Raw genomic sequence first — 24,933 nt, 5'->3', positions numbered from 1 at the left:
AAAAAAAAAAAAAAGAACCAAAGAAGAAGAAGACAAGTTCCTCAAAAAAAAAAAAAAAAAAAAAAAAAAAGGAAGAAGAAGAACACAACTAAACAGAGTCTGCGCCCAGTTGAAGCAGCAGCCAGTAGACTGCCAACACATTCGCCGATCACACCTTCGTCGTCTGCTGCTGCTTCTTCTTCTTTCTTTTTCTTTTTTTTTTCTTCTTCTCTTTCTTTTTTCCGTTGACGGTGGAGATCACTCTTTTTCGCTGAATACTACTGCTATCAGTGCTATCAATGTGTTCTCTTTCTTTTCTTTTTTTTTGATGGGAGCAATGTGTTCTCTTTCTTTCTTGTTACTTTGTTACTCCTTTTGAGTTTTGAATTCCAAAGTCCCTCACGTGGCTAACATTGGAATGATGGAAGGTTTTAAATTTTTAATAAAAGCAAAAAAACTTCAACCATTCAATTGAGATATTTTTTTCGGCTGCCAGCATTATGTGATATGCATCTCTCACGTGGCTAACATGGTTGATTATTAATTTATATTAAATTAATTATTAAATTAATTATGACGTCATTACGGTTCGACCCCGGTTCGACCTCGGTTCAACCCTAAAAACCTTGAACCTCTCTCTTTTACGGTTCAATGAACGGTCCGGGTCTGAAAACCATGGACTATGTGTTTGTGCTTCTGCTTTGTTGTATCTCAATTTCAGTTTTTAATGGAATTTTTCCATAGACTAAACATTCGTGCTCCATTAATCGAAGCAACTTGCACCATTTTGGAAATAAAACCAAAATGCTTGAAATTAACCATCTTACTATTCATCCCCCTTTCTCAAAGAAAGAATCTAAAATGGGATCCAATCTGGAGCAAAAATCCATCTAAATCCTAATCCTCCCATACTCTTCATAACCTCTGCAACCTTCAAAAATATTCAATAAGTATCCTTCCAAAAAATAAAACCACACACATATATACACCGTCACATTTGTAAGGTCTACTCCACTTCCATCATGTTACAAACAATTTTTATGGAGAATAATAATCCAACCCAAAAGAAGGAGCTAGGAAATTTAATCGAACTCAATACTTATACTAGACTACCCCTTTTGGGAGAGCCCACCAAGTTTTTATTTGGCCAAAATTTTTTAACTTTTAGCTTTTCGGTTTTTGTCTCAATTTTTTTTTTCAAAATTTAACAAAAAAAAAATTGTAAAAATAATTTTAACTTTTAATTTTTTTTTTATATCACACATTTAAGATAAAGGAAAAGTTAATTAATGCCCTAATAAGGACATTGGTCTAGGGCATATTTCAAGAAAATTTTTATGAGAAAAGAAAAAATACAATTAGTTTTTTTGATAATTTTTTATACTTCTCATAAAAATGGTGTCTAATTTCTTTAAAAATTGTTTATTAAAAATTACGCTAAGGGCACCCTTAAAAGGACCCGTAATATAAAAATTACAAAAAACTATATATTTTTTTATAAACACTATACAAATAATCTATCACATTAAGACAAAAGATGACTTTAATTCATAATTGAGTCTAACAATTGTTTTTGAATTATTAATGAACTATTTTAGAAAAAAAAAAATCAATACTACTTAAAAGACATTTTTTTTAAAACCAATAACTTAGACATTGTTAACTTAGGACATTGGTAACTTATTCTAGTAGATACCCAAAAAAAAAAAGCACTCCATCTGCTACCCTACAAAGAGCCACACATATCAAATTGACACAAAACAAATTGCCCCACAACAAGAAGCCCAACCAACCAACCTTTCAAAAAAAAAGCCCAACCAACAAAATCGCCTAACTTTTCAGCTTCCAAAGACCTCTAAAAATTCCAAAAAATCCTTATACTGTGGGCCCCAAAAATTTGAATTCTCAAAAAAAGTTACCCACTCCCCACAACAACACTTTCTCGCTCTAAAAACACACACATCACTGTCTCTAATAAGCTAAGATGACTTTAATTCATAATTGAGTCTAACAATTGTTTTTGAATTATTAATGAACTATTTTAGAAAAAAAAAAATCAATACTACTTAAAAGACATTTTTTTTAAAACCAATAACTTAGACATTGTTAACTTAGGACATTGGTAACTTATTCTAGTAGATACCCAAAAAAAAAAAGCACTCCATCTGCTACCCTACAAAGAGCCACACATATCAAATTGACACAAAACAAATTGCCCCACAACAAGAAGCCCAACCAACCAACCTTTCAAAAAAAAAGCCCAACCAACAAAATCGCCTAACTTTTCAGCTTCCAAAGACCTCTAAAAATTCCAAAAAATCCTTATACTGTGGGCCCCAAAAATTTGAATTCTCAAAAAAAGTTACCCACTCCCCACAACAACACTTTCTCGCTCTAAAAACACACACATCACTGTCTCTAATAAGCCACATATATCTTTGCATCTCAGGTCTCCACCATATAAGCCCTAGCAAAACCCTAATCCTCAAATCTTCAATCCCATTTTCCTTTCACCACAGCCTCAGAAAATGGCCAAAAAGAAAGTGACCCATCAACCCAAAGACTCCCAAGAAGAAGCCCCACCTAATCAAAACCAAATCCAAAGCCAAAATCAATCCCAACCCAAACCCATTGATGACTCCACTACTGAAAAGGTGCAGAGCTTAAAGTCACTCAACTCTCTGCTCCTCAAAGAAACCTTTGAGCGCAGACAGCAGGTTGAGTCCTTGGAGCAGGCCAAGGAAGCTTTGGAATCCGAGTTAACTCGGTCTGTAATGGATAAGAATGTGCTTGAGGCTGAGTTGACTCAGGCCAGTGATGAGAGTATTGGGTTGGAGTTGGAGAAGGTTGTGGTTTGTGCTTTTTGGGAGACCCAGATGGGTGAAATGGGTGTTGGGTTTGATGGGTTGGTGAGAGAGAAGGCTGAGGTTGAGAAATTGAAGTGTGAGAGAGAGGCTGAGATTGGGTTTTTGAAGAAAGAGGTCAATGAGGTCAGGGCTAGTCTTGAAAATGAGAGAGATAAGTTGAGCCGAGTGTGCCGAGAGAGGGATTTGCTTAAGAGCGAGATTGATGGTCTGGTTGAGGAGAGAAATGGGTTGAGAGGAAAAGTGGTTGAAAAGGAGAAAAAAGAGAGGAAGATTGAGGAAGAGGTTGGGGAACTGAAAGGAAAATGTGAAGGACTAATGGTGGAGAAGGCAGAGATAGAAAAGGCGGTTGACGAGGTCAAGAGGGAGAAGGAATCAGTTCAGAGGAAATTGGAGGTGTCGGCGAGGTTGATTGAGGGATTGAGGAGGGAGATTGATGGTGTTGAGAGGGAAAAGGGCGAAGTTGAGAGGCAGAGAAGTGTGAAGGAAGTGAAGATTGGTGAATTGGAGAAGGAGGTTGGGGAATTGAATGAGTTCATAATGCAAATGCAGAGGGAGGAGGAAGTTTTGCACGCTAAGGTTTTGGAGTTGGAGAAGAGGATTGAGGAGGCTAAGGATAAGGAAAAGGAGATGGTGATGGAGATTAATTTGTTGGTGGAAGAGAAGAGGGAGAAGGAACAAAATATTGAGAAGTTGAAAGATGAGAGGGATTCTATTCAGAGGGTTTTGGATAGCACTAGTAAGGTATCAGAGGATAGGCAGCAAAGGATTGGGGATTTGATTCGAGAGAAGAATGAGATTGAGGAAGTGAAGCTTAGCCTAGAGAGTGAGATTGTTGTGCTGAATATGGAGGCTGGTAAGCTCAGGGATGTAATTTCTACATTACAGGAGTCTTATAGAAATGAAGAAGAGAAAAACAAACAATTAGTGTCTGAAATTGGTCACTATAAGGATGCTTATGATCGAGTTGCGCTTGAGAGGGATCAGGTGCAAATGGGTTTTGATGAGGAGAAAAAGAAAGTGAAAAACATGGAGGTAGTGGTTTCAGAGATGGAGCAGAGGATTGAAGGTACTGTGGAGGAGTTGGGGCGGGTGAGAAATGAGCGTGAGAATCTGATTGAGAGAAATAAAGCAGTGGAAAGCCATGTGGAAGATTTGGTGAAGGAAAAGGATTTGGTGCACAAGTGCCTTGTTGAGGCCCAACGCGGAATTGATGATTTAAAGGCTAAAATGGAATCAGCAAGCATTAATTCAGAGCGGGCATTGAGTATGGTGAAGAGCACTGCAGCATTGGTGTGTGATTCAAGAGATGATAGAGATGGTAAGGAAGAAGTGATTATCAATGGGCAGAAGCTAGAGGAAGAAATTCGGCCATATGTGGCAGAGTTGGATGCCATTAGGAATGCTTTCAAAAACAAGGAGAAGATCGTGGAGGATATGAAGAAACAGGTTGAGTCTCTACAGAACTCTGTGGCAAATGCACATAAGAGGAAGAGTTTCTGGACTGTGGTTTCTTCTGCAACTACAATTTTTGCTGCAGCATCTGTTGCTTATGTTGCAAGAGGACGCTGAATGCCAAACGGTTCAAGTTTTGGTCTTCTGTTATTGGGACAAGATGCTTTTGTATCTTGGATCAACTAATCAAGTCCAGTTGGCGAGAAAACTTAATGTCATTTGGGTACTTTCAGACTACTTATGATAATAAAGTGTCTCTTAAAGCAGTTGAAATTACCATCTTGGCAAATTGTTTACTGCTCTTTCGATATATGAAACAACCTCTTATCAGTTTATATGTTACTTTCTTATAATGTTAGCATCTGCTCTTCATATTATGCTTTCTTTTGAGGTTATATTGTTTATTATTCTTCACTGCTCTCCTGCTCCTTGGCTGTGTGAGAAATATTAACAAGAAAACGGAAAAATGCATGCTAGAAATTTGGTCTGTTCAAATGTAATATGCCATATATGCATGATTATGAAAGAGGAGGCTACATTATCTTAAGTTACTGGTCAGTTCTTTGAGTTGGATTGTTCAAGTTTCAAATTTTCAATGTTACAATTGGTTAGATATCCTTCTTGATGCCTTTTTTTGGGTCAGTAAGTGGTGTTATTTACAATATACGTATGATGCAATTACTTTTATTGGTTAGCAATGAAAGTAAAGAGATTCTTGGTTAGGCATATAGAGAAATTGTCCTGGTATACAATTAGTTGGGATTGTTATAATACATATCCAATAAGAAAATCTAGGATTGTTATAATGGAACTTAAAATTTTGTTCTGTTAGGAGTGTTTTGTACCCTTGGTGCAGTTGTTGGTGTTGCGGTTGCTTTTGTTGCATGTGTCTGTGCTCTTGGAGCTTTCCATTAGTAATAACTTTCTCATTCACCCAAAAAAAAAATACTCAAAATTTGGTGAAAAATCTTCATCTTTTTATCTAGTGTTGATATATACGCTTTTATGGCTTCAGCCATGCAAACTATGATGTGTGTCACAAAACTATTGTATTTTAGAGAATACAGATGTCTCAGGTATCAGACAGCTTGCACTTCAGGTACACAATTGGTCGCGATTCTCTTGAATTCTTTCAATTATCTTTTCATACAGTCTATGTCTTGTCTGTGTTTTCTTTGTGGGGCTGGGGGGAAGAATAATGACAGACGTTGGAGGACCATGTTTTTTAGCACAAGAGTGTAACTGTTGTTTGTGCAGGAATAAAAAGGTGTTGATAATACGTTGCCATAAAGATGGATGCTGTCAAACTTGTTTTCACTTTTATATATGTTAATGAATGCTGTAACATGGATTTTGTCTTATGATTTGATTGAACTGGAGGGGGGGTATTTCTTGATTTACGGAAGATCAAAGATGGACTTTAGTCATATGGAAATTATAGTTGGAACCTCTAATTAAAGTTCTTTTTAGGTGGAAATCCAAATTACACCCTCTAGGCTTTTGGTGGATTTTCATTTTAGCTCTTAAACTTTAACATTCAAGTTTGCATTTCATCCATTGCCATTTATAAAATTGATACTATTCACATATGAGATACGATGTCATTTTATTGGACTTAATAGCAATCTTTTAGATGGACAGATCAACCAATTTGATAGATATGTTCTTTGTAAGGATTAAATAGCAAAAATTAAACTTGGACGAAAATGACAATTCACTTAAACTTGCGGGTTTAATTTGGATTTTTAGCCTTCTTTTATTACAAAGGCTTATATTCTTTTTTTCTTTTCTTTTCTTTTTTTTCTCATCTGAGTTTGCTGCTGCTGATCTTGTACATATCTGCTTGTGTTGTTGTTAGTGCATTTCCAGTGGGTGTTATTTGGCAGGTTTAGAGCTTGACTGTTGTTTGATGTGTAAGAGAAAGAGGGTGGAGTTGTAAGCTTGCTAAGCTTGTGTAACTTATTAACTTACCATTAAACATAAAATAAATAATGAGAAGATGAAGACAAAAGACTTGAGCTAATAACTGGTAGATTATTGTGGTGGGAAATTTATAAAATGCTCCCGAGAGTACCCAAAAAAATGCATATGTTGTGGGTTTCGGTTAGCTCCCTACTTACATAAAAAAATTGATTAATATCTTAATTTGATAATAAATAGTATAATCATTAAAAGTGGACGCTAAAAGTTGAAACTTTATAATAAAAAAAACAAAAACAAAACACAAACAAATTCATTATGGTTGTACATTTTTTAAATATATGTATAGAGTTTGACTTTATTTTTTGAAAACTGTATAAAAATATTATTTAATTGAGCATAATGCATCTTAACCATTGTTTAAGGCATTCATTCCATTGTATAATTATCTATTGTAGCTGAGACACATAAGCAGAGCAGTTTGTGAACAATAAATTTTAGCAACACCATTATTCCTCTATTACAGCATTTGTTGCTAGTTGAGTAAAACTCGTTCAGTCATCTCTTCTTCTTTTTTATTTTCTTTTAACTGGTTTCAGTCATCCCTTCTTTTCTTTTAATGTGTAGGCAAGTTTTTAAATTGAACTAATCTACTTATGGATTAATGATGCTATTTTGTGTGTGTAATCTTGTCTAATCTGAAAAGATTATGTCTTCTGATTGGTGCTGAAATCATAATTATGTTTTCACTTTGGGAAATGCAGGCTGCATAAGTATTTTAACGTATGGGGGTAAATTCACAAGAATCCAATGGATCTTTATGAGTAATCACATCATAGCATCTCCAGCAGAATAGCTAAATTTTTGTACTGTTTGGCTAATAAACAGTGACATTTAACTTTTACCTACCCACTTTTTTAAATACACTTCCAACAGATTCTCTATCTCATTCAAATATTATTTTTTCATTCATTCTTTATCATCATTTATTCTTCCTATATTTATTCCCAACAATTATATTTTTTAATGAAAAGTGTTATATTTACAACATTTTTCGCAATACTTTCACAACAGGAAATTTGTTGCTAGTTCTAATTTGAACTCACCACTGAAAATTTTTTTTTTTTTCTTGCCAATATTAACTAATAACAATTTATTATTTAAAATTTACTGTAAAAATATTGTGAAAATTTTGTGATAGTATTTTTTAATTAAGATTTTTTATATTTGTTTTCTTCCTTTCATTTCAATTTCATCCACATTTTATTTCTTTATTTCTTTTTTCTTTTTCTTATTTTTCTCCTCCATCCAAGTGTCTAGCTCCAGCCCCCTTCTTTTTATTTTCTTTTCACCTCAAGAAACTTCCAGCATTTCGCATTTGCAGAGAAAAGAGAGAGAGAGAGAGAGAAAGAGAGAGAGATCGCCGTCCAACATCTCGTCGTCCACTGCCGCATCTCGTCGTCCACCGCCGCTCCAGCATCTCCACCACCGCCCGTGTCCTCCCCACCACCAGGCTAGGTCAATCGGCTTGTTCTTTTTTTTTCTTTTTTTTTTTCGTATTTACTTGCTCTGATTCAACTTTATTTTAAGAATTGGATTTTGTTGTGTTTTATGTTTGGATCAATTCTTGTTTTTTTCTTTTATTTTTCTGATTTCATTTGGTTTATGAGAAAAAAAGAAGCAACGACAACGGAGAGAATGAGAGGAAAAACAAAAAAAAAAAAAACAAAAAAGCAACAGAGAGAATGAGAAAAAAAGAAATGCGGAGGAGAGAGAAAGAATTGATATAATAAGTTGTTGGTGTAATATTTTAATCAATGATATTCAATTGCTAATATACAGTAGCCCATCAGATCTGATGGGCTACTGTTCATAAGCTAAAAATTTTTTCCGGTTTAGAGAATCTGCTGGAGCTTGTTTTTGTGGTTCCATTCTCTATAATAGCTAATATTTTGCCTTTACCTACACTGCTGGAGATGCTCTCAGTGTGGTTGCAAAATCTTGCAAAAAAGGGAAATGTTAACGAGTGCTGTTGGGACATTAGTTAAGAATCTATTTTACGAAAGTTTTAATATTACTTTTATGAGAAATGAAAAAAGTTGTCAAAACATTAGTTGTTTTTTTTCTTTTCCCATAAAAACTTTCTTTAATTGGATTGTTAACTAATACCTTACGGCACTCGTTAACATGACCCATACAAAAAATAGTAACACCCACATCAATATATGTAAAATTGTGCATAAATGCACAAGTGCTATAGTAATTGTACATATATGCACGATTACTGTAATTCTTCTATACGTTATTTTAATATTATTTCTCTCTCTCTCTCTCTCTCTCTCTCTCTCTCTCTCTCTCTCTCTCTCTCTCTCTCTCTCATAATCTCTACAACTGATAACCTCCACCGCCAACCACATAGACCTAGCACCACCACCCACATCACCGCAACTCAACACCACCACTACAACCCAGCACTGCCAACCACCACCACCACCACAACTTGGACACACCACAAAATCAACCAAAAAGTAAACAAACCCACACTGTCACACCACAAAATCAATCAAAAATCAAACACATCCACACACAAACACACCAACAGAGACAAAGACAGAAAGAGCATTTTTGTGAACTTGTGGCCGTGGGTCGACTAGAATGGTGCTTGTGGTGCTTTAATTGTGGATCGTTGCTTATGGATCACTGATCAGTAATCATGGATTAGAGAGGGGATTTCATCATTGTCGCCATTGCCACCACTGCATGTGGATCAGTGTTGGCGATGTAGATAGGTACTTGTGGATCGATGGAGATCAATGATGTTTGTGGGTTTTGATGGTTGTAGTGCTTGGAATGGAGTGTTAATCTAACCGTGAGAGAGAAATGAAGAAAGAAGAGGAAGGAAAAAAAAATGACATAGATAAAGAAAAAGAAAGAAAATAAAAAATAAGAAAAAGAAACGGCAAAAATAAAATAATATAAAAGTATTATTTATATAAAATATAGTATATAATAAATAAATTGATGTGAATGTTTTGTAAAAATGACGTTGGTGTATTTACAAGTCTTCTTTAAAAAAAGAAATATTTTTAATCTGAGAATTTCACCGTCACATCTTGGTTATCTTGGAACAGATGTAATAGGCATATATAGTATAGACTATAGACTATATAGTACCAAGATCATAGCTTCTACTTTCTGCTACTTTCTGCAACGACCATTAATGGTAAAAATATTCATTGCATCAAAAGAAGAAGGAAAAAAAAGGAGAAAAAAAAGGTCTGAATATGCGTACAAATTGTCAAATTGTAGTACTGTGTTACTGACAGAGTACCGACAGCTATATAAAGATATCCTATATAATTGTAAATACATTGTTCTTCACCGACTAATTTTTAGATACTCATAGTAAATAGTATTTTTTCCTCACACAATCATTATGAATTTACTCATTAAATTTATAAATAATACTTTTTCTTTACACAACTATAATAAGTTTATTCATTAAATTTATAATAAAATTTATTATAAATATAAGGATCATATTAATGAATGCCGTACAACATTAATTAACAATTCAATTAAATGAAGTTTTTATAAAAAAAGAAAAAAAGTAATTAATATTTTGATAATTTATTTCATTTTTTATAAAAGTGATATCAAAATTTTCTTAAAATACATTCTTAATCAATACTCCAACGACACTCATTAATATTTCCGTAAATATAAACGGAAGGAATACTATTTTACTCTACTCGGTGACTACTTAAGCATTTTCCCTCCTTCACCCTGCAACGAATTCAAAAATATGTCCTCATTTTCCTTACTAATAAAGAAAAGAGGAATACAGCTATGTTGTCAATTCAACTGTCACATTTATGTTTCATCCAATTTTTGTTATGGCATTATTCTAACTTATAAAGGCTCAAATTAATTAGTCATTACCATATGATGTGGCTCAATTTCCTCCTCAAGTTTAACATATTACAAAACTATATGCTCTACCTTCCAGCTGGTTTTTTGTTTTCTTGTTTATTAATTCACAAATGCATTGGCTTCTGTAGGTTAAAATACTAAATAATTAAAACAACTAAAGTATCAAATACCAAAAAATTAATTAATGCAATAAATGCATGACAAGCAATGCAACTTGGACAGAAGGTAGAAATTTGAACACAGCCAGCTAGACCAAAAGTAAGGCATATGAGATTCACGTAGAGTATTGCACCTGAGATTGTGAAGGAAAGTTAAAAAAATTAAAAAAAATTGTGAAGGAAATTGAGATATTGCACCAGGTGTAATATCTTAGGTATTGCACCTGATTTGAATCCAGGCATATGATATCAACCCTCAGTCCCAAGCTCTGTTTTTGGCCAGGCAAACCACATATGATATGACCCAATATTTTATATTTTCCTTTTATGTAAAACATATGACCTAATTGGACTTAGTTCAGCCAATTTCAGTCTCATCTGATAGCTCGTAATTTTTTTTAGGAAGAAAAAACAATGATGAACACTAACATAAAAACAGCTAATATAGAAAGAAACAGATTAGAAGATCTTGGATGCCTAGGAATGTGATTCTAGTAGAGTTCCAATATTTGAGATCATCATAGTGATAGAGATAGACCTAAAGATCTATTTAGGGACACTTAAGTGTCCATATGATAGGGCTTAAATTTTGTGACTTACTTAGCTTATCTTTAAAACTTAAAAGTGTAATACATTTTAATAAGTGGCGTTTGAATAAAGTGTACCTTAGATAAGTAAAACATTAAAGCTATATATTAAATCAAATAAGGTGACTTTAAAGTGTTTTTTTTTTTTTTTGGGTGTGTGTGTGAATAATTTAATAGTTACAATGAAGAGTACTCTAGATATCTTCATTAGAAATACTAAAATGTGTCAATTGAGCTACAAAACTCTTGACTGACTTTAAAATTAAACAAGTGAATACTTTGTTAATTCTATTGACCTTTAAATATACATTTTTTAAAAACTAAACATAATATTAATTGTAGGGATCATCTTATTTCATCTGAGGCTTTGGAGCATCATAAATGTAATGCATTAACTATGAGACGACAATTCATAATTAGTTGAAAATTTCGGCCTCTACATTTTTGTAACAAAGAGTACTTCATTGCTTCTTTTTTTCTTTTTTTTTCTGAGACATTTTACCTAATGTCGTTTCCATTGTTTCTTTTCTTTTTTTGAGAAAAAGTTGAGCAAGTTTCCATTGTTTCTATGGTTGGAAAGTTAACATGAATCACTCGACAATGTGCTTCAAGTAAAAATAAATAAAATGGACCTCACAAGTTCATTAAATAGGGCTGCATGTCTTTGTCAAAAGCTTAGCTGTTCGTTACCATTATACTAATATTCTTTTTATCATTGTGAAAGCAAATCCCAACAGCTTAAAGGGTTAGTTCTCATGTGGCCCCTTAGAATCATCCAAATCCCAACCACCTCTATATTGAGTATTTCTCTCTCAAAGCAAGCCAACTTTTGTATTTAACTAGCATCCCAAGCTGAAAATTACTCATTTAGAACAGGGATTCATTGATTAACAAGGTTAAATCAATCAGATCTATGACAAGAATAATATTAGTTGAGTTTGCTTCCATTCATTAATCAAATTGTATGGATACCCTTTTGGTTTTGAACCGTTATTCTTTGTGTAGGATTTCTACGTGAACAGCTATTTGAATCAATAAACAAAGCCTTCATTCATTAATCTTTGGTTAAAATAATCGGTTCCTGCTCCATATTTGGACCTAATGAAAGCCACACTTTTGATTATTTTAGACATAAGACATTAGATCTTTTATATCACCCTATATAATAATGCCCTTTAGTCAGTTCAAAATAAAATAAAACCTACAAGCACCTTCCATTTTTCTTTTGAGCTGCAAATGAGTCAGGGTCTTTACTAGCAGCTTGAAACCTAAACATAGATTCAGTTTTATTTATGTTTGTTAAGTTAATTAATAAAGAAATATCAAGTTTAAACTTGTGTGGACTTGTCAATAATCAAGCCAAGATTGAACAAAGCAAAATTAAACTTAATTAGAAGCCCGTGAGGAAACTTGCAAACAAAGCAAAATATAATTGATGACCCAAATAGGAGAAATATAAATATTAAGTATAAGCAAATTCATTGTCTCATTTGATATGGCTCATTGAATTCGTTTCTAAACTTTGAATATTTCTATGAGCAGTCAAACTTATGCTCCTTGACATCAAATATTTCACCTAATCATGCTTCTTTTTAACTTTCTTCATTTTTTGATACAGCTACCAATAAGTACCAATAGTTAGGCCTATGCTTGAAGATTATAATATAAACTATCAGAATCAAAACAAAAACAAAAGAACACCACAAGGCATAGGCCATCATTAATTTGGCCAGGAAATATTCATGGAGGTTGAACCTATGAAGCCACTTTCACATAGTGCATTGTTTCAACAGTATCCTCCCATCCACTATTCTTAATACAAACAGATCTGTCTGCTACCAAGAATTTATGTATCCTTGATAACAATTGCTCTTGACCAATCACAAGATCTGTTGCCTATACAAAGTTCACACTTCTGTAGAACTGGACAACACCAACGCTGATTGGAACCCTTTGGAAAGCATAATCAAAATGGTCTCTCTTAAGAGCCAGATATGGCATTGGCCTTAGAATTAACATCCTAGCTGAAACAGGCAGCTAGGATTCTATTCCCATTTCTGTCCTGGCATATGAAACATGAGCCCCCTCTACTTACATCTAGTGGTGCCAGCTGCTTATATGAGACCTAGGAGCTGCCAGTACTGGTTTTAACTTTTAACATTGGATGTCTCACCAATCCCATGCTTCTTTCACTCTCTGGAAATTTAATTCTGTGGTGACACAAAAAAAGAGATTCCCTGCAAATATGAATAGGGTCTTCACTGTGGTTTAGGACAGTGAATGAGTGACACTACAGTTTTTCTTCTTGTTGAAAACATGAGGCCATGTTTTCATTTCAGCCTTTTACTACAGAACTCTTATCAGTTATCACATGTACAATGCACCATCTTATCGCCAGAATGTATCGGGGATTTATATGCTCCATTATCAGTTCCATCAAGTAATCAGCAAATCCCCTCATTCATGTAATAATGCTTAACGAAAAAGCTCCCAAAACCCTCTGTACAGGTCTAAAATTTTCCAACCACACAGCAAAAGCTTGAATTAAGTTAATTAACTCAACCTTGTCTTACTCTTATGTCCCATATCTTGTTCCCCACACAGGCACGTTGCTAAAGAATGGACGAGTACATAATTCACGTTTTCATAACATTCGACAAAATATTCGAGGAGCATACATAGGGAAGCTTAAGTCGAGCATCTTCAATTTTTATAAGAGCATTCTATTTACAGTTGCCAAGTACACTGTGAAACATGAACACAAACATAGAGAACAACCCAAAAATGATAGGGAAAGGAAAGAATTAAATGACAGAGGAAACAGCAAATAAGCAAACTCTTACAAAGAAGAAATAGTAATACGCAAACACTTTATAGACTAGAACATATATATGAACATACAGGATCACAATACCACGGATGTTTTCCCATGCATGTTTATAAGATTAGATAAAAATATATATCTATATATAACATTAGCTAGGCACCGATCCCCGATTGATCGGCCACCAAATGTATACCCCTACACTCCTGTCTTCTCCCTTTCATTGCCAGAAGCCAGAATGGGTAATCTTAAATTTGGTGGGTCTGCTAAACTTAGTCAGGTGGCTCCTGCCGCCATGAAAACTTCATCAAACCAATACCATCAAAGTCCAGACAATAGGATTTCCACCACAAAAAAACATTCAGGTCGAGCTACATGCTGAACCATACCTCTGCACCCAACAATCAAGCCCAGCATCCACATACAAAGAAGATAACCAGACCCAAGAAGCAGAATCCTAATACCACGATGAATAAAACGGTAAGTAGTATTACTACACAATCTTATATACTGCACACAACCACTTAAGTACCCCAACTGGAATGTCAAGCATTTGTTACATATGGCTGCCCGTAGGTAAAGTTAAGTCTATTAACAGTCAGAACACACAAAGTTATTTATCTCATCCATGACAGTATAGAAGTGGTTGTTATTAGGCAACAAGTAAAACCCAACTGTTGCCTGCTCCAGATATAGAAGTTTCACCACTTGGCCAGCCTTCTCAAGCCCCTTGGCATAAGCCAACTGCCAGTCCTGAATAAGGTCCAAGCTAGCCACCACAACAAGGCTCTTCGGGAACTTAATTCCTTCCAGACTTTTACCCTTAGGACCAAATGGGTTACATGCTGGGTGGTCTCTATCTTCCCCTTCAGGGAGATATGCTCTCCAATACCAATCGCGGTCTCGGGTCGTAACAAAGTATTTCCCATCTAATCGCGTCTCAGATTCAGTTCTCTCTAGCCCACCAAACATAGGGTTGAGCAATATGTTGCCCAATACTTCAATGTCTGACTCTACTGCCCGAAAAGCAACATGATGGACAATGTTACCACCAGAACTATCTCCGGCCAAGTATATATGAACTTTTGAGTCCTTACTTTGCAGCCATGACCTTGAACTAACCCACTTAAGAGCTGCCCATCCATCATCATAAGCACATGGGTACCTATTTTCAGGTGCACGGCGATAATTCACAGAGACCACAACAGCTTTACAAATGCCTACCAGTCTCCGACATAGAGCATCATATATAGCACTGTTTGCAGAGGAGTGAGCAAAGCTTCCACCATGAAAGAATACTATGACTGGGACAACCTCAGCAGTCACAGGCTTCTCAAGATCAGCAATATTTAACTGAGGTTCTTCGCCATGGGCTAGCCTATAAATCCGGATATAGAGGCCAGTACTCCGGTCTAAAACAACATCAAATGAGAATACGCCATCAACAGGCTTTGCATTGGCTGGAACTTTCCGATCAAGGAATTCTGCCAAGTGCCGGTTAAAGGTGCCATCAGGGCGACGTAGAAGATTGTAAGCTAACTTGAAGTTGGAGATGAGCACCCATGTATTCAAAGGTACAACCATCTATAGAGACCATGAAAAAGAACAAAAAAAAATGTTAAAAACATCAAAATTTCAGAGTCAAGAGTCAAGAGTCACATGAACAAAAATAGGATATATCCCCAGCTGCAACAAATCCCCCATGAAATGCATCAAACTAACTTTTAGCCAAGATTGGCAGTTATTAAACACAATAGGTTGAAAAATGAATTGATTTTTGACATCAAAAGGCTAGATTGGCAGCAAAAGAGCACAAAGTTATTTGTCAGAGTATTCTCTTTGTCAGATCAAACGATGTTCTGTAGACCTTAGCTAAAGTAGCAGTCTAGCATATAATGAAATTTCAGGAACAAAATCACTAACTAAAAAACCCATAGCTCAGAACCTAATCCAACTAAAAACAAAAACTAAATTGATTTTGAAATCCCATCAAACACAAAAGGAACTGCTCCAAAGCCTAAGCAACAAAAGTCCATGAAGAAAAATTTTCCAACTTTCTACAAACAAAATCATAAACCCATCACCAAGAACTACGGAGATAAACTAGTAATAGTAAAACAAATACAATAAGTCAATAACAAATGCAAATTTAATGTTCAAAGCCACAAACAATCTGACTTTCAAGAACAAATACCATTTCTTATGTCAAAGACCCACACATAACAGCTCTAAGCCCAACCTAAACTTAGTAAAAACAACATTCAACTTCCCAAGAACAAAAATCAAAGTCCCAGAATCCGATATTCAAACAAACCCAACAGAAAAGCTTCCCATTTTAAGACACATGATCATCAAAACTGTGACTATAACGACACAGATGCAATTAAAACAATCAAAGTGATAATCAAAATATGAATTCAGATAATTACCTTGGACTCATTGAGGTTAACTTCATTACTCCCAGCCATCAAAACTTGTCCTTAACTCAAAAACACTACAAAAAGTTTTCAAAACAGTAAAACCACAGAGAAACACCCCAAGTTATAGATCCTTGAGAGAATCAGAGCAAACCCACTTTACAAAAAGCCTCACATATTTCAAAACATCAAAAGCTAAACAGAAACTAGCAACCAAACCGACCCTTTAATCCTATATCCACTTTTATATATTATATATATGTGTGTGTGTCTCTCTCTCTTTTTCTCTAAGATCAATTGCTTAACCCATTAGCTCACAAACAAATATAGCTCCTAATCTCAGTGTTTTTTTCCTTCTTTTATAAGATAATGTTAAATCTCTGGGTGCAATAAAACAGACAGACAGAGAGAGAGAGAGACACAGAGAGAGTGTTGTGTGAGTGTGTGTGTGCGTATGTGGGGATGGGGGTGAATGATAAGAATATGTGGTGCACGTTAGACAAATGCTAACGTACAACATAGGCGAATGGAGACGAGAGAGAGGACAAAGTGAGTGAGCGGCCGAAAGAAAACTGTGGCGTTGGGACCCACCTATCTAAACAATAATTACTTATTTTTTCTAAGTATAGCTTTTTCCTTTTTTGTTTTTTGGTTTTTTTTCCTTTTTTGAAGCACTAATTAAACTTTTAAAAAAGAAATTACTAAAACTATTTGGTCGAAATTTAATTGTGTCTCTGAAAAAAAATAGTTTTTTAATTGAAAATTAATTTCATAATTTTAAATAATAAATTTTATCAGTCAGTTTTTTTAACCTTTGTCCATTGACTCAATTTAATTTCTTTTTTTTTCCTAAATATATTTGCACTTTTATTGAGATTTTTTTATTAAGCCAAAGAAGCTAATGGGATTAATTTATCTTAATTCTCAAAACTAGTCTTTTATTTACTTATGCAAGATTTTTTTAAAATATTAATTTCTTAAGGTATATACTTTAAATAAGTTTTATCAAAAATTAATAATTAATAAAAAAAATCTAATAAATGGTTTTTATTTTATCAATATTTTTGCTATAATTAGAATATTATTTAAAGCAAAAATTACAATTCTTACACATAAAATAACATAAAGAAACCCTTTCTATTCATAATATTTACATTAATATTCTTTTGCTATGAAGGTTATTTCATATTTGATGCGCTTGCTGCATGTAACAATTGTCTCACAATATGTAGTTCTATGTGTAGCACTATAGGAATGGCAAAATGGCGGAATGGGGTTAGATCAAGGTACTCTATACCTACCTCCATTTGAAGAAAAAAAAAAAAAAAACCATGTAGGACAAGTCGGAGGTGTTTTTCTATCTCTAATAAAATGACTTAAATATTAATGAAATAGAATATATATATCATTCGTCACTAAGAATAAAACAGGGTAAGGTAACAAAAACTCATCTCTATCATATAATTCTCGAAGCAAAGAAATTTGTACGGTGTAAAGTAAGACAGAACAAGTCAAAGGAAACAGAAAATATTTTATATCCTTAACAAAACAAAATGATTCTCAATTAGCCACATAACAAGATTAATAAATTTTAAAAACCAAAATTAAAAAAAATATATATTAAAATTACATTTAAGTCTAGAGATGACAACTGTATTTTGGGCCATGGCTAAAATTATTATTATTATTATTATTGGTGAGAAATAAAAAAGAATAGGGAACGGAGGGGACAAAACAGGAGATTTCAGTGCGTGCGGCCGACGCCAGGGCACGTTAGGACAAACGGAGTCCGTCAGAGGCTTAGGTGAATGACAGTTGTAACCTTGCTTGTGGCTTTATTCTACGGAAATACCGTTTGAAAGGGAGAGCCAGTTTTGTTTGTACCTATTGTTTTTTTGTAATGTAATTGTGGGACTTGGGGTAACTTGTTTGGTTCTTATTCTTTTGGATTTTGGAATGTCATGAAAGATCCTTATTAAAATTGTACCATCATTTTAACTATTTCTTTTTTTTTTCTTTTTTTACCCTTTTAACATAAGAGATTGACATTAAGGCCCGTCTATATATTATTGAGGAAAAAGCCATCATATGACATTGTTGTGTTATTATTAATCTAGAGTTTTGGATATATAAAAAAAAAAAAAAAAATCATAAACCTACATAAATCATATATTCAAAACATCATAAACCTATATATTTTGAATATATGATTTATTAAGTGGTTTAAACAAGTCATATAATTATTATTTAAAGGCTTGCATTTTGTGCACATAATGCAATACAATACAATACAAGCACGTGTCCAAGAAAAACTCTCAACATTATCGCACAAAAACATGGAATACAAGTAATGTTATTAATTAAGTCATGTTATTTAAATTATGAACAGATTTATAGGAACTTTCCTATAAATTAGTTTTGAGAGAAATTTTGTGTGTATATGTGTTTGTTTTTTAAATTTACTTCATGATATAATTTTTTTAACATCAACCAACACAAAGAGAAAATTAAGTTGATCCTAAGTTAATTTTCATCATACAAAAGAGCATGACTTAGGACCAAGGCCATTCAAGTTTATGGTATCTTTGCATGGAATCCTTTCTTTGAATCTCACTTAAAGCCTGACTTTTTTCTTTTTTTCTTTTTACTTTTACTATTACAGGGTTAAGCGTGCTAAACATTTTGTCTATATAATGATAAACTTGTTTCAGTTTTAATTCTTAGTAAATTTTAACACAGTTGGTTGTCCATTTAACAACAGCTTTTTGCTTAAATCCATCTTATGTCTCACATTTTACCAAATAAACAAATAACCTACAATTTTTTGAAGACAAACTAACTTAATTCTTTTTTTTCTTATATTTAAATAAATAAGATACCAAAAACTGCAAGATGTCAAAAATAAATTACATGAAAGGAGAAACTTAGACTCAATCATTTAGTTGATTAGAGCATCCCCACTAAGGTTGCAAGGTTGCTAAATTGACTTAAAAGTCATTTTAGCAACCAATTTCCTAAAACTATTTCTATAGCAAAGAAGCTAAACTCAAAATAATAATAATAATAATAATAATAATAATAATAATGATGAGGGCCATTAAAAAAAATAGTATTTTAATGTGCTGATGATTATGGTTATTATTTATTGTGTTAGATATATTATTTTATTATATTATTTACGTTATTTTAGTGTTTTAAATGTTAAAATAAAATATTTGATATTAATTGTATTATAATTAAAATTGTATGTTAAAATAAATAAATAATATTTTAAGTTATTAAAAACTATATATTTTAGCAACCTGTAGATGCTCTCTTAGCATATTGTTGTCGAACTTAAACACTACCCAACAAATAAAGTTGTAAGAAATTTTTTTTAAAAAAATGATAAAAAAAAAGTTTCTTTTCATTGACTTTAATTTAATTATGGGGATCTAATCAAATCCTAAAATAAGCCAAACGCCAAGGACGCTCAGTAAAACTCTGGCAGTACAACTGTTATAAGTGGAAGGCCAAAGGCAAGTGGCGCATCAAGCATCATCACTCATGGGAATACGAGTCACTTTGCTTGCCTAATGTTAACATCTTATCGGACAATACAAAAGCATGTAAAATTGTACCCTACTTCTGCTTACTCTCTTTTTTGGTAAAACTTCTGCTTACTGTCTCATGCTTCTTTCCTTTCCTCTTTTTACCCACAAAGTTCAGATTTCAGTTCCATTAATAGAGGGTGTTCGCTGTTCTGTGTCTCTTCCCTTGTCATTTGTCTATCATCCCAAGAGCTATGAAGTATAGATAAGGCCAAGCTAGTTACGTGGACTTTTATGGGCTAAAATGGTGAAATGCCACTGGTACTAAAATATATATCAATCTATTATTGTTTTAAAAATATGTAGAAATTTGTCATTTTTTTTTAGCGAAAATGCACTTTTGGTCCCTACATTTTGGACCTATTCTCAATTTGGTCCCTAAATTGATTTAGCTCCTAGGTCAATCCCTGATTTCAGAAAATCGTTTTTATTTTGGTCCCTGCCGTCACCCCAGTAACAGAAAATGTATACGTGGCAAACGGAATGCACTGTTTGCTGACTAGATGCTGATGTGGCTAATAAAATAATAATAAAAAAACCACCTCAGCATGCCATGTCATCGTCTAATTTAAAAAAAATTAATTTATCAATTTAAAAATCATTTCTTAAAAAATTAGAAATCATTTTATCTTTTTAATTTTTTTAATTTTGTTTTTATTTTTCTTTAACTTCATCAACTTAAAAAAAAATCCCTACACTGAAAGACTCTAATCTCAAATTCTCTCACTCTCTTCACGCTCAATGGATGAATCTCTCACTGTCCACTGTCCATGGCCGGAGCTCACTCGCCCTTCATCTTGAGGTAGAAGACCTTGGAGTCGCCGGTGGCGGCGAGGGGATGAGTCTGGTGTCAAGGAGCTTGAGGATTCCGTCATGGACACGTGGTCCTCGTTGCCACGGCTCTCCTCCTTCTGCCCCATCGAGGAGATGATGCGCCACGATGCTCGCCTTGCGCCGATCTTGTTCTTGTACGCCACGGAGAGAAGGTTTCGCTCCTCGACGGTGAGCTCCTCGATCTCCACTGCCGCCGAGACCTTCTCCATGAACTCCGCCATCTCCTCGTACCACTGGGCTTGCTCGAAAAGCTTCGCCATCTACACGTTCTCTTCGCTAGCCGAGGGTGTCACTGCCATTGTTTTTGATTGGTGGTCTGATCTGTTCATGTGGGTTTCGGATTGCAGGATCGGTGGCTTGAAGTGGCTTGATCGGTGGGTTTCTGATCTGTTCACTTGTTGCTGGGTTTGTCTTTTTTCATGTGGATTTGATGATTTTTCTGGGTTTATGGGTTTGATTTGTTGGAGGTTTCGGTGGAGGATAGGGATTTTGTATGTATTTTAAGCATTGGTTTATTAAATGTGAGTTATTTTAGTGTTTGTTTTGAAAGAAAATCTTGATTTTCTGGGGAAAATGTTGATGATTGTTCAAAGAAAATTTATGAGGTTGGTTGGGTTTGTTGTTATTGTGAGCCGAATTGGCTGGGTTTGTATGTGATTATTTCATAATAAAATTTCTGGTTTTAGGTGGAAAGAAAATGTTGTGATAAAAATCTTAGGCATCGGCTTTTTAGATGTGAATTTTTTCAGTGTTTGGTGAAATTTTCTGGGAAAGATGTTAAATGCCCAGGAATTTTGTGTTCTTGAGTTCTTGTGATCTGGGTTCATGTTCTTGAGTTCTTGTGTATTCCCGTTCAAATCTGAAACTATGTATTTTTATGTTTTTAATTTTTTTTTAAATTGATAAATTAATTTTTTTTAAATTAGACGATGACGTGGCATGCTGACGTGGTTTTTTATTATTATTTTATTAGCCACATCAGCATCTAGTCAGCAAACAGTGCATTCCGTTTGCCACGTATATATTTTCTGTTACTGGGGTGACGGCAGGGACCAAAATAAAAACGATTTTCTGAAATCAGGGATTGACCTAGGAGTTAAATCAATTTAGGGACCAAATTGAGAATAGGTCCAAAATGTAGGGACCAAAAGTGCATTTTCGCCTTTTTTTTTTTAAATTTGAGTTTGTGAAACTCGAGTTCTATAAACTCGAATTCTTTAAAAAAATTTGTTTTAAAAATTATCGAAATTTTTTTTTTGAGACTCAAGTGCCATGAAAAACTCCAGTACTCAAAAAGTGATACATATTTTCGAAGTAGCAGTAGATTAATATATATTTCGGTAAACAGTGCTATTATGACATTTTGACCAACTTTTAAGGGCAACTTATTCTCAATTCATTAAAAATCAGGCTCTCTCTCTCTCTCTCTCTCTCTCTCTCTCTCTCTCTCTCTCTCTCTCAATTAAATACACAATACAAAAAAAAAAAAAAAAAAAAAAAAAATTCATATCAATAGAGTTGTCAAGTTTTTAGTGATCATTATTTAGAACCCACTACTTATATTACTTTTTTACCTACTATTAACAATTTATCATATATGGTTGTGAAATTTTTTGTTAAAATTTTTGTGCCTATAGATTTTCTTCTCAAAATATGACAAATGATTTCACATGGGCTAATTTTATCTTTAGGCAGGTAGGCTCGTAGCAAGTGTCTTGTATTTGCTAAACATATACTTTTTTTCCCATTGGGCTAAACAAATATTTTTTTTCTTTTATATATATATATATATGTATATATATATAGCTGGGGTGAGAGATTTAAATTTTGAATGTTTTTATTAAAAAAACCAAAAGGTGCATGTTTGTCTTAATATTAATATAAACATATTATTTTATTCTAAAAATAAATAAATATCTCACTCGCTTGGTTATTTCAAAAAGAGAAAAATTTAAGTGAATTTTCTTATTATAAGAGCAAATTTTAAGTGAAATTCCTTATAATTTATATATCAGATTGGTTGAATAAATTAGTGAAATTGCCTAGTTATATTGATTAATAAATAATTTGGTTGAATTTAGTTATCTTTACGATCAGATGTGTTGCATTGATTATACAGTCACATTATTGAAGTTAAATAGAAAACTTAAAATACAGTACTTAACCAACAACTTTTTTAATGAAGACATTTAGATTTCAAATTCTTCCATTGCCATTGTAACTATCAAACAATCGAAAAGAAATTATACTTGAGCTTTTCCCTCTTAAAATTTTAAAGTGATATCAAACATTGCAAGATGAATAATGTTAGAGATACAAACAATTTTACAAATTGTTGATATGGTGAGTGATTATTAATAAATAAAAAAACGATTTTAATAGTGTGCCTAAATGAAAACCAATAAGAGGTTGATCAAATCAACATTTTGTAAAATATTGTAAAATAATTTGTGACTGTAGTATTATTCTTACATGATTACGTTGAATTGAAAGAAATTAAAGTAGTGAGTTCCAGTTAGCTCAACTGGTAAAATCTCTGATGGTTGATTGGTTGTATAAAAGATCTGGGGTTCAATCCCCGCCTACACCAAAAACTGATTGGTGTCTTGATATGATGATAAAGAGCAGACGCCATAAATTGAAACTCTCTCTAAAAAAAAAAAAAAAATTAAAGTAAGCATGGGTAAAATTTTCACAACTTTTAAGGTATTAAATTAAAACTTATGGTCCACATAAAATGAAACAAGTGCAATTAAACTTGACAGAAATATATTACAAATAGACATGTAATTAATAACATAAAAGTAATTTTGTATTTATATATTTATTTATATTATTAATGTGTTATAAATCGCAATTATAATCACATCAATTTACAATATTTTTTTATAATGTATTGGTAATAGCTTCGACAATTTTAAACTTTAAGGTTGCATTTAAGATATGCTGAGAAAAGACAACTTCTTTTAATATTTAGTTTATTTTTACCATTATTTATGAGTTTCATTACATTTTATAATACTATTTATAATTTTTATAATATTATTCATAAGTCTTATTAAACTATTTTAATTAACTTTTAGTTTTATCTATAATACTTTTGGTAACAAATTTTCAATACGAGTCAAATATTCTGTTCTAAACGGAGGGTAAACTTGTTGCAAAGTGTGTTTTCTAACGGTGACACATGTTTTTGTTGTTTTGATAAGAATGGTGACGCATGTTATCACAAAGGATTCTTCCCATGACAGAAGAGAGGGCAATACCTGACTTATCGTATGTTATTTGTTTCGGCCACGCGTTTAAAAGAAAACCGTAAATCACGAATTTTGATGTTGGTTTCAAAAGGTGAGAGTGGGAGCCAAAGAAAGAAAATGCCAAAATGAGAGCTTGTACATGTACAGTACTACAGTGTAAGGTACGCGTTAAACTCCTCATTTATGTTTTTTTTTTTTTTTTTTTTTTATAAAAGGAAAAACTAAAATTTGATATTTTGCCAACACGAAGTACAAATTCGTACTTCAATAATATCGCAAAGGAAAATTATTGCAGAGAATTGTGCAGTGCACGTTTTTTATATATAAATAATAATTTAACAATAATAAGCGCATATTTTTCAAAAATATCTTGCAATCGGGTTATTTATTGATAGCTTGAGACTAAAATAATTTAAATAAATAAATTAGTTTATTTGGAAAAAAAAAAACTTATTTACTATTTATTTTTTTGGTGGAGTTTAGTCAAATGCAAAAGAATGTTATGACTCATTTTTAAAAAAAACCACTTTTTGTCTCATTTTTTTGCAAAGTGGTATTGATTTTCTTTTAGCCCATGTGATCGAGGAGGAAATCAAATAAATCCTAACTCGTTTCAATATGAAATCAATCAAAGAAAAGACCCCTAAATTGAATGTTATTACAATTTATTTCTTTAAATTCTACTAGCATGTAAGCCATGCAATACACAGAATTTGTTAAATGTTATTAATATATTTTTTTAAAAGAGAGAGAGATGAAGAATGTCGAATTGAAGTAGTTTAGTTAGTCTGTGTCTCTTTTCTGTAAAATTAAAGACTTGAGTTGTGTTTTGAGTTTTCAGAGACTATTTCTTATTCTATTAGCAACAGTAACATGTTATGACTTAAAATGGAATAGAAATTTAGTATATTAGAGACATTTAACACTCGAAAGAGGTAAGAGAGGGAGAAATTTTTTTGTGTTTCATGGGAAGATAGATAACCTTTGTAGATAAGTGTGAGGCAGGTAAAAAAAATTGCTTTAGAGATCAACGGGTTTGAGAGAGAGAATTTGGAGGTTTTTAGGGATTGTGAAGCAAAACTATTGATAATCTCTTTGAATTTTGAATCCAAGAA

The 24,933-nt window shown here is 33.1% G+C and overlaps 3 protein-coding genes and 1 long non-coding RNA gene across 4 annotated transcripts in view; 1 reads left to right on the top strand and 3 right to left on the bottom strand.

The window, feature by feature from the left end:
- LOC136065772 (uncharacterized) overlaps nt 1-297 on the bottom strand; it is a 1,677-nt gene extending 1,380 nt beyond the window's left edge. Inside the window, exon 1 of the long non-coding RNA XR_010627376.1 lies at nt 90-297. This is a non-coding gene — a long non-coding RNA (uncharacterized LOC136065772). The remainder of the gene's footprint in view (nt 1-89) is intronic.
- Nucleotides 298-2,361: 2,064 nt separating this feature from the next.
- LOC112027932 (uncharacterized) lies at nt 2,362-4,675 on the top strand. Its single transcript, XM_024060575.2, has one exon. It carries the CDS (start codon nt 2,508-2,510, stop codon nt 4,413-4,415), a length of 1,908 nt encoding a protein of 635 aa, XP_023916343.2. The 5' UTR covers nt 2,362-2,507; the 3' UTR covers nt 4,416-4,675.
- Nucleotides 4,676-13,742: 9,067 nt separating this feature from the next.
- LOC136065771 (gibberellin receptor GID1C) lies at nt 13,743-16,632 on the bottom strand. The gene is made up of 2 exons (XM_065769414.1): nt 16,150-16,632; nt 13,743-15,304 (listed from the first exon to the last, which is right to left on the bottom strand). Exons 1-2 carry the CDS (start codon nt 16,186-16,188, stop codon nt 14,312-14,314), a joined length of 1,032 nt encoding a protein of 343 aa, XP_065625486.1. The 5' UTR covers nt 16,189-16,632; the 3' UTR covers nt 13,743-14,311.
- A 3,808-nt stretch (nt 16,633-20,440) lies between these two features.
- On the bottom strand, nt 20,441-20,821 carry LOC111999817 (14-3-3-like protein A). Its single transcript, XM_065769413.1, has one exon. The coding sequence runs from the start codon at nt 20,819-20,821 to the stop codon at nt 20,441-20,443; it is 381 nt and encodes a 126-aa protein (XP_065625485.1).
- Nucleotides 20,822-24,933: the final 4,112 nt, after the last annotated feature.

Source organism: Quercus suber, unplaced genomic scaffold (assembly GCF_002906115.3).
Source record: "Quercus suber isolate HL8 unplaced genomic scaffold, Cork oak 2.0 scaffold_1148, whole genome shotgun sequence".
NCBI classification, from domain to species: Eukaryota; Viridiplantae; Streptophyta; class Magnoliopsida; order Fagales; family Fagaceae; genus Quercus; species Quercus suber.
This window is presented reverse-complemented; position numbering and strand designations above follow the sequence as displayed.

What these genes read in the sequence shown, in the direction of transcription:
- LOC111999817 (XM_065769413.1), bottom strand. Translation starts at nt 20,821, where the DNA reads ATGGCGAAGCTTTTCGAGCAAGCCCAGTGGTACGAGGAGATGGCGGAG.
- LOC136065771 (XM_065769414.1), bottom strand. Translation starts at nt 16,188, where the DNA reads ATGGCTGGGAGTAATGAAGTTAACCTCAATGAGTCCAAG. An exon ending in TTAACCTCAATGAGTCCAAG is followed by an intron (nt 15,305 to 16,149) that starts GTAATTATCTGA and finishes TGGTCTCTATAG; the next exon opens with ATGGTTGTACCTTTGAATAC.
- LOC112027932 (XM_024060575.2), top strand. Translation starts at nt 2,508, where the DNA reads ATGGCCAAAAAGAAAGTGACCCATCAACCCAAAGACTCCCAAGAAGAA.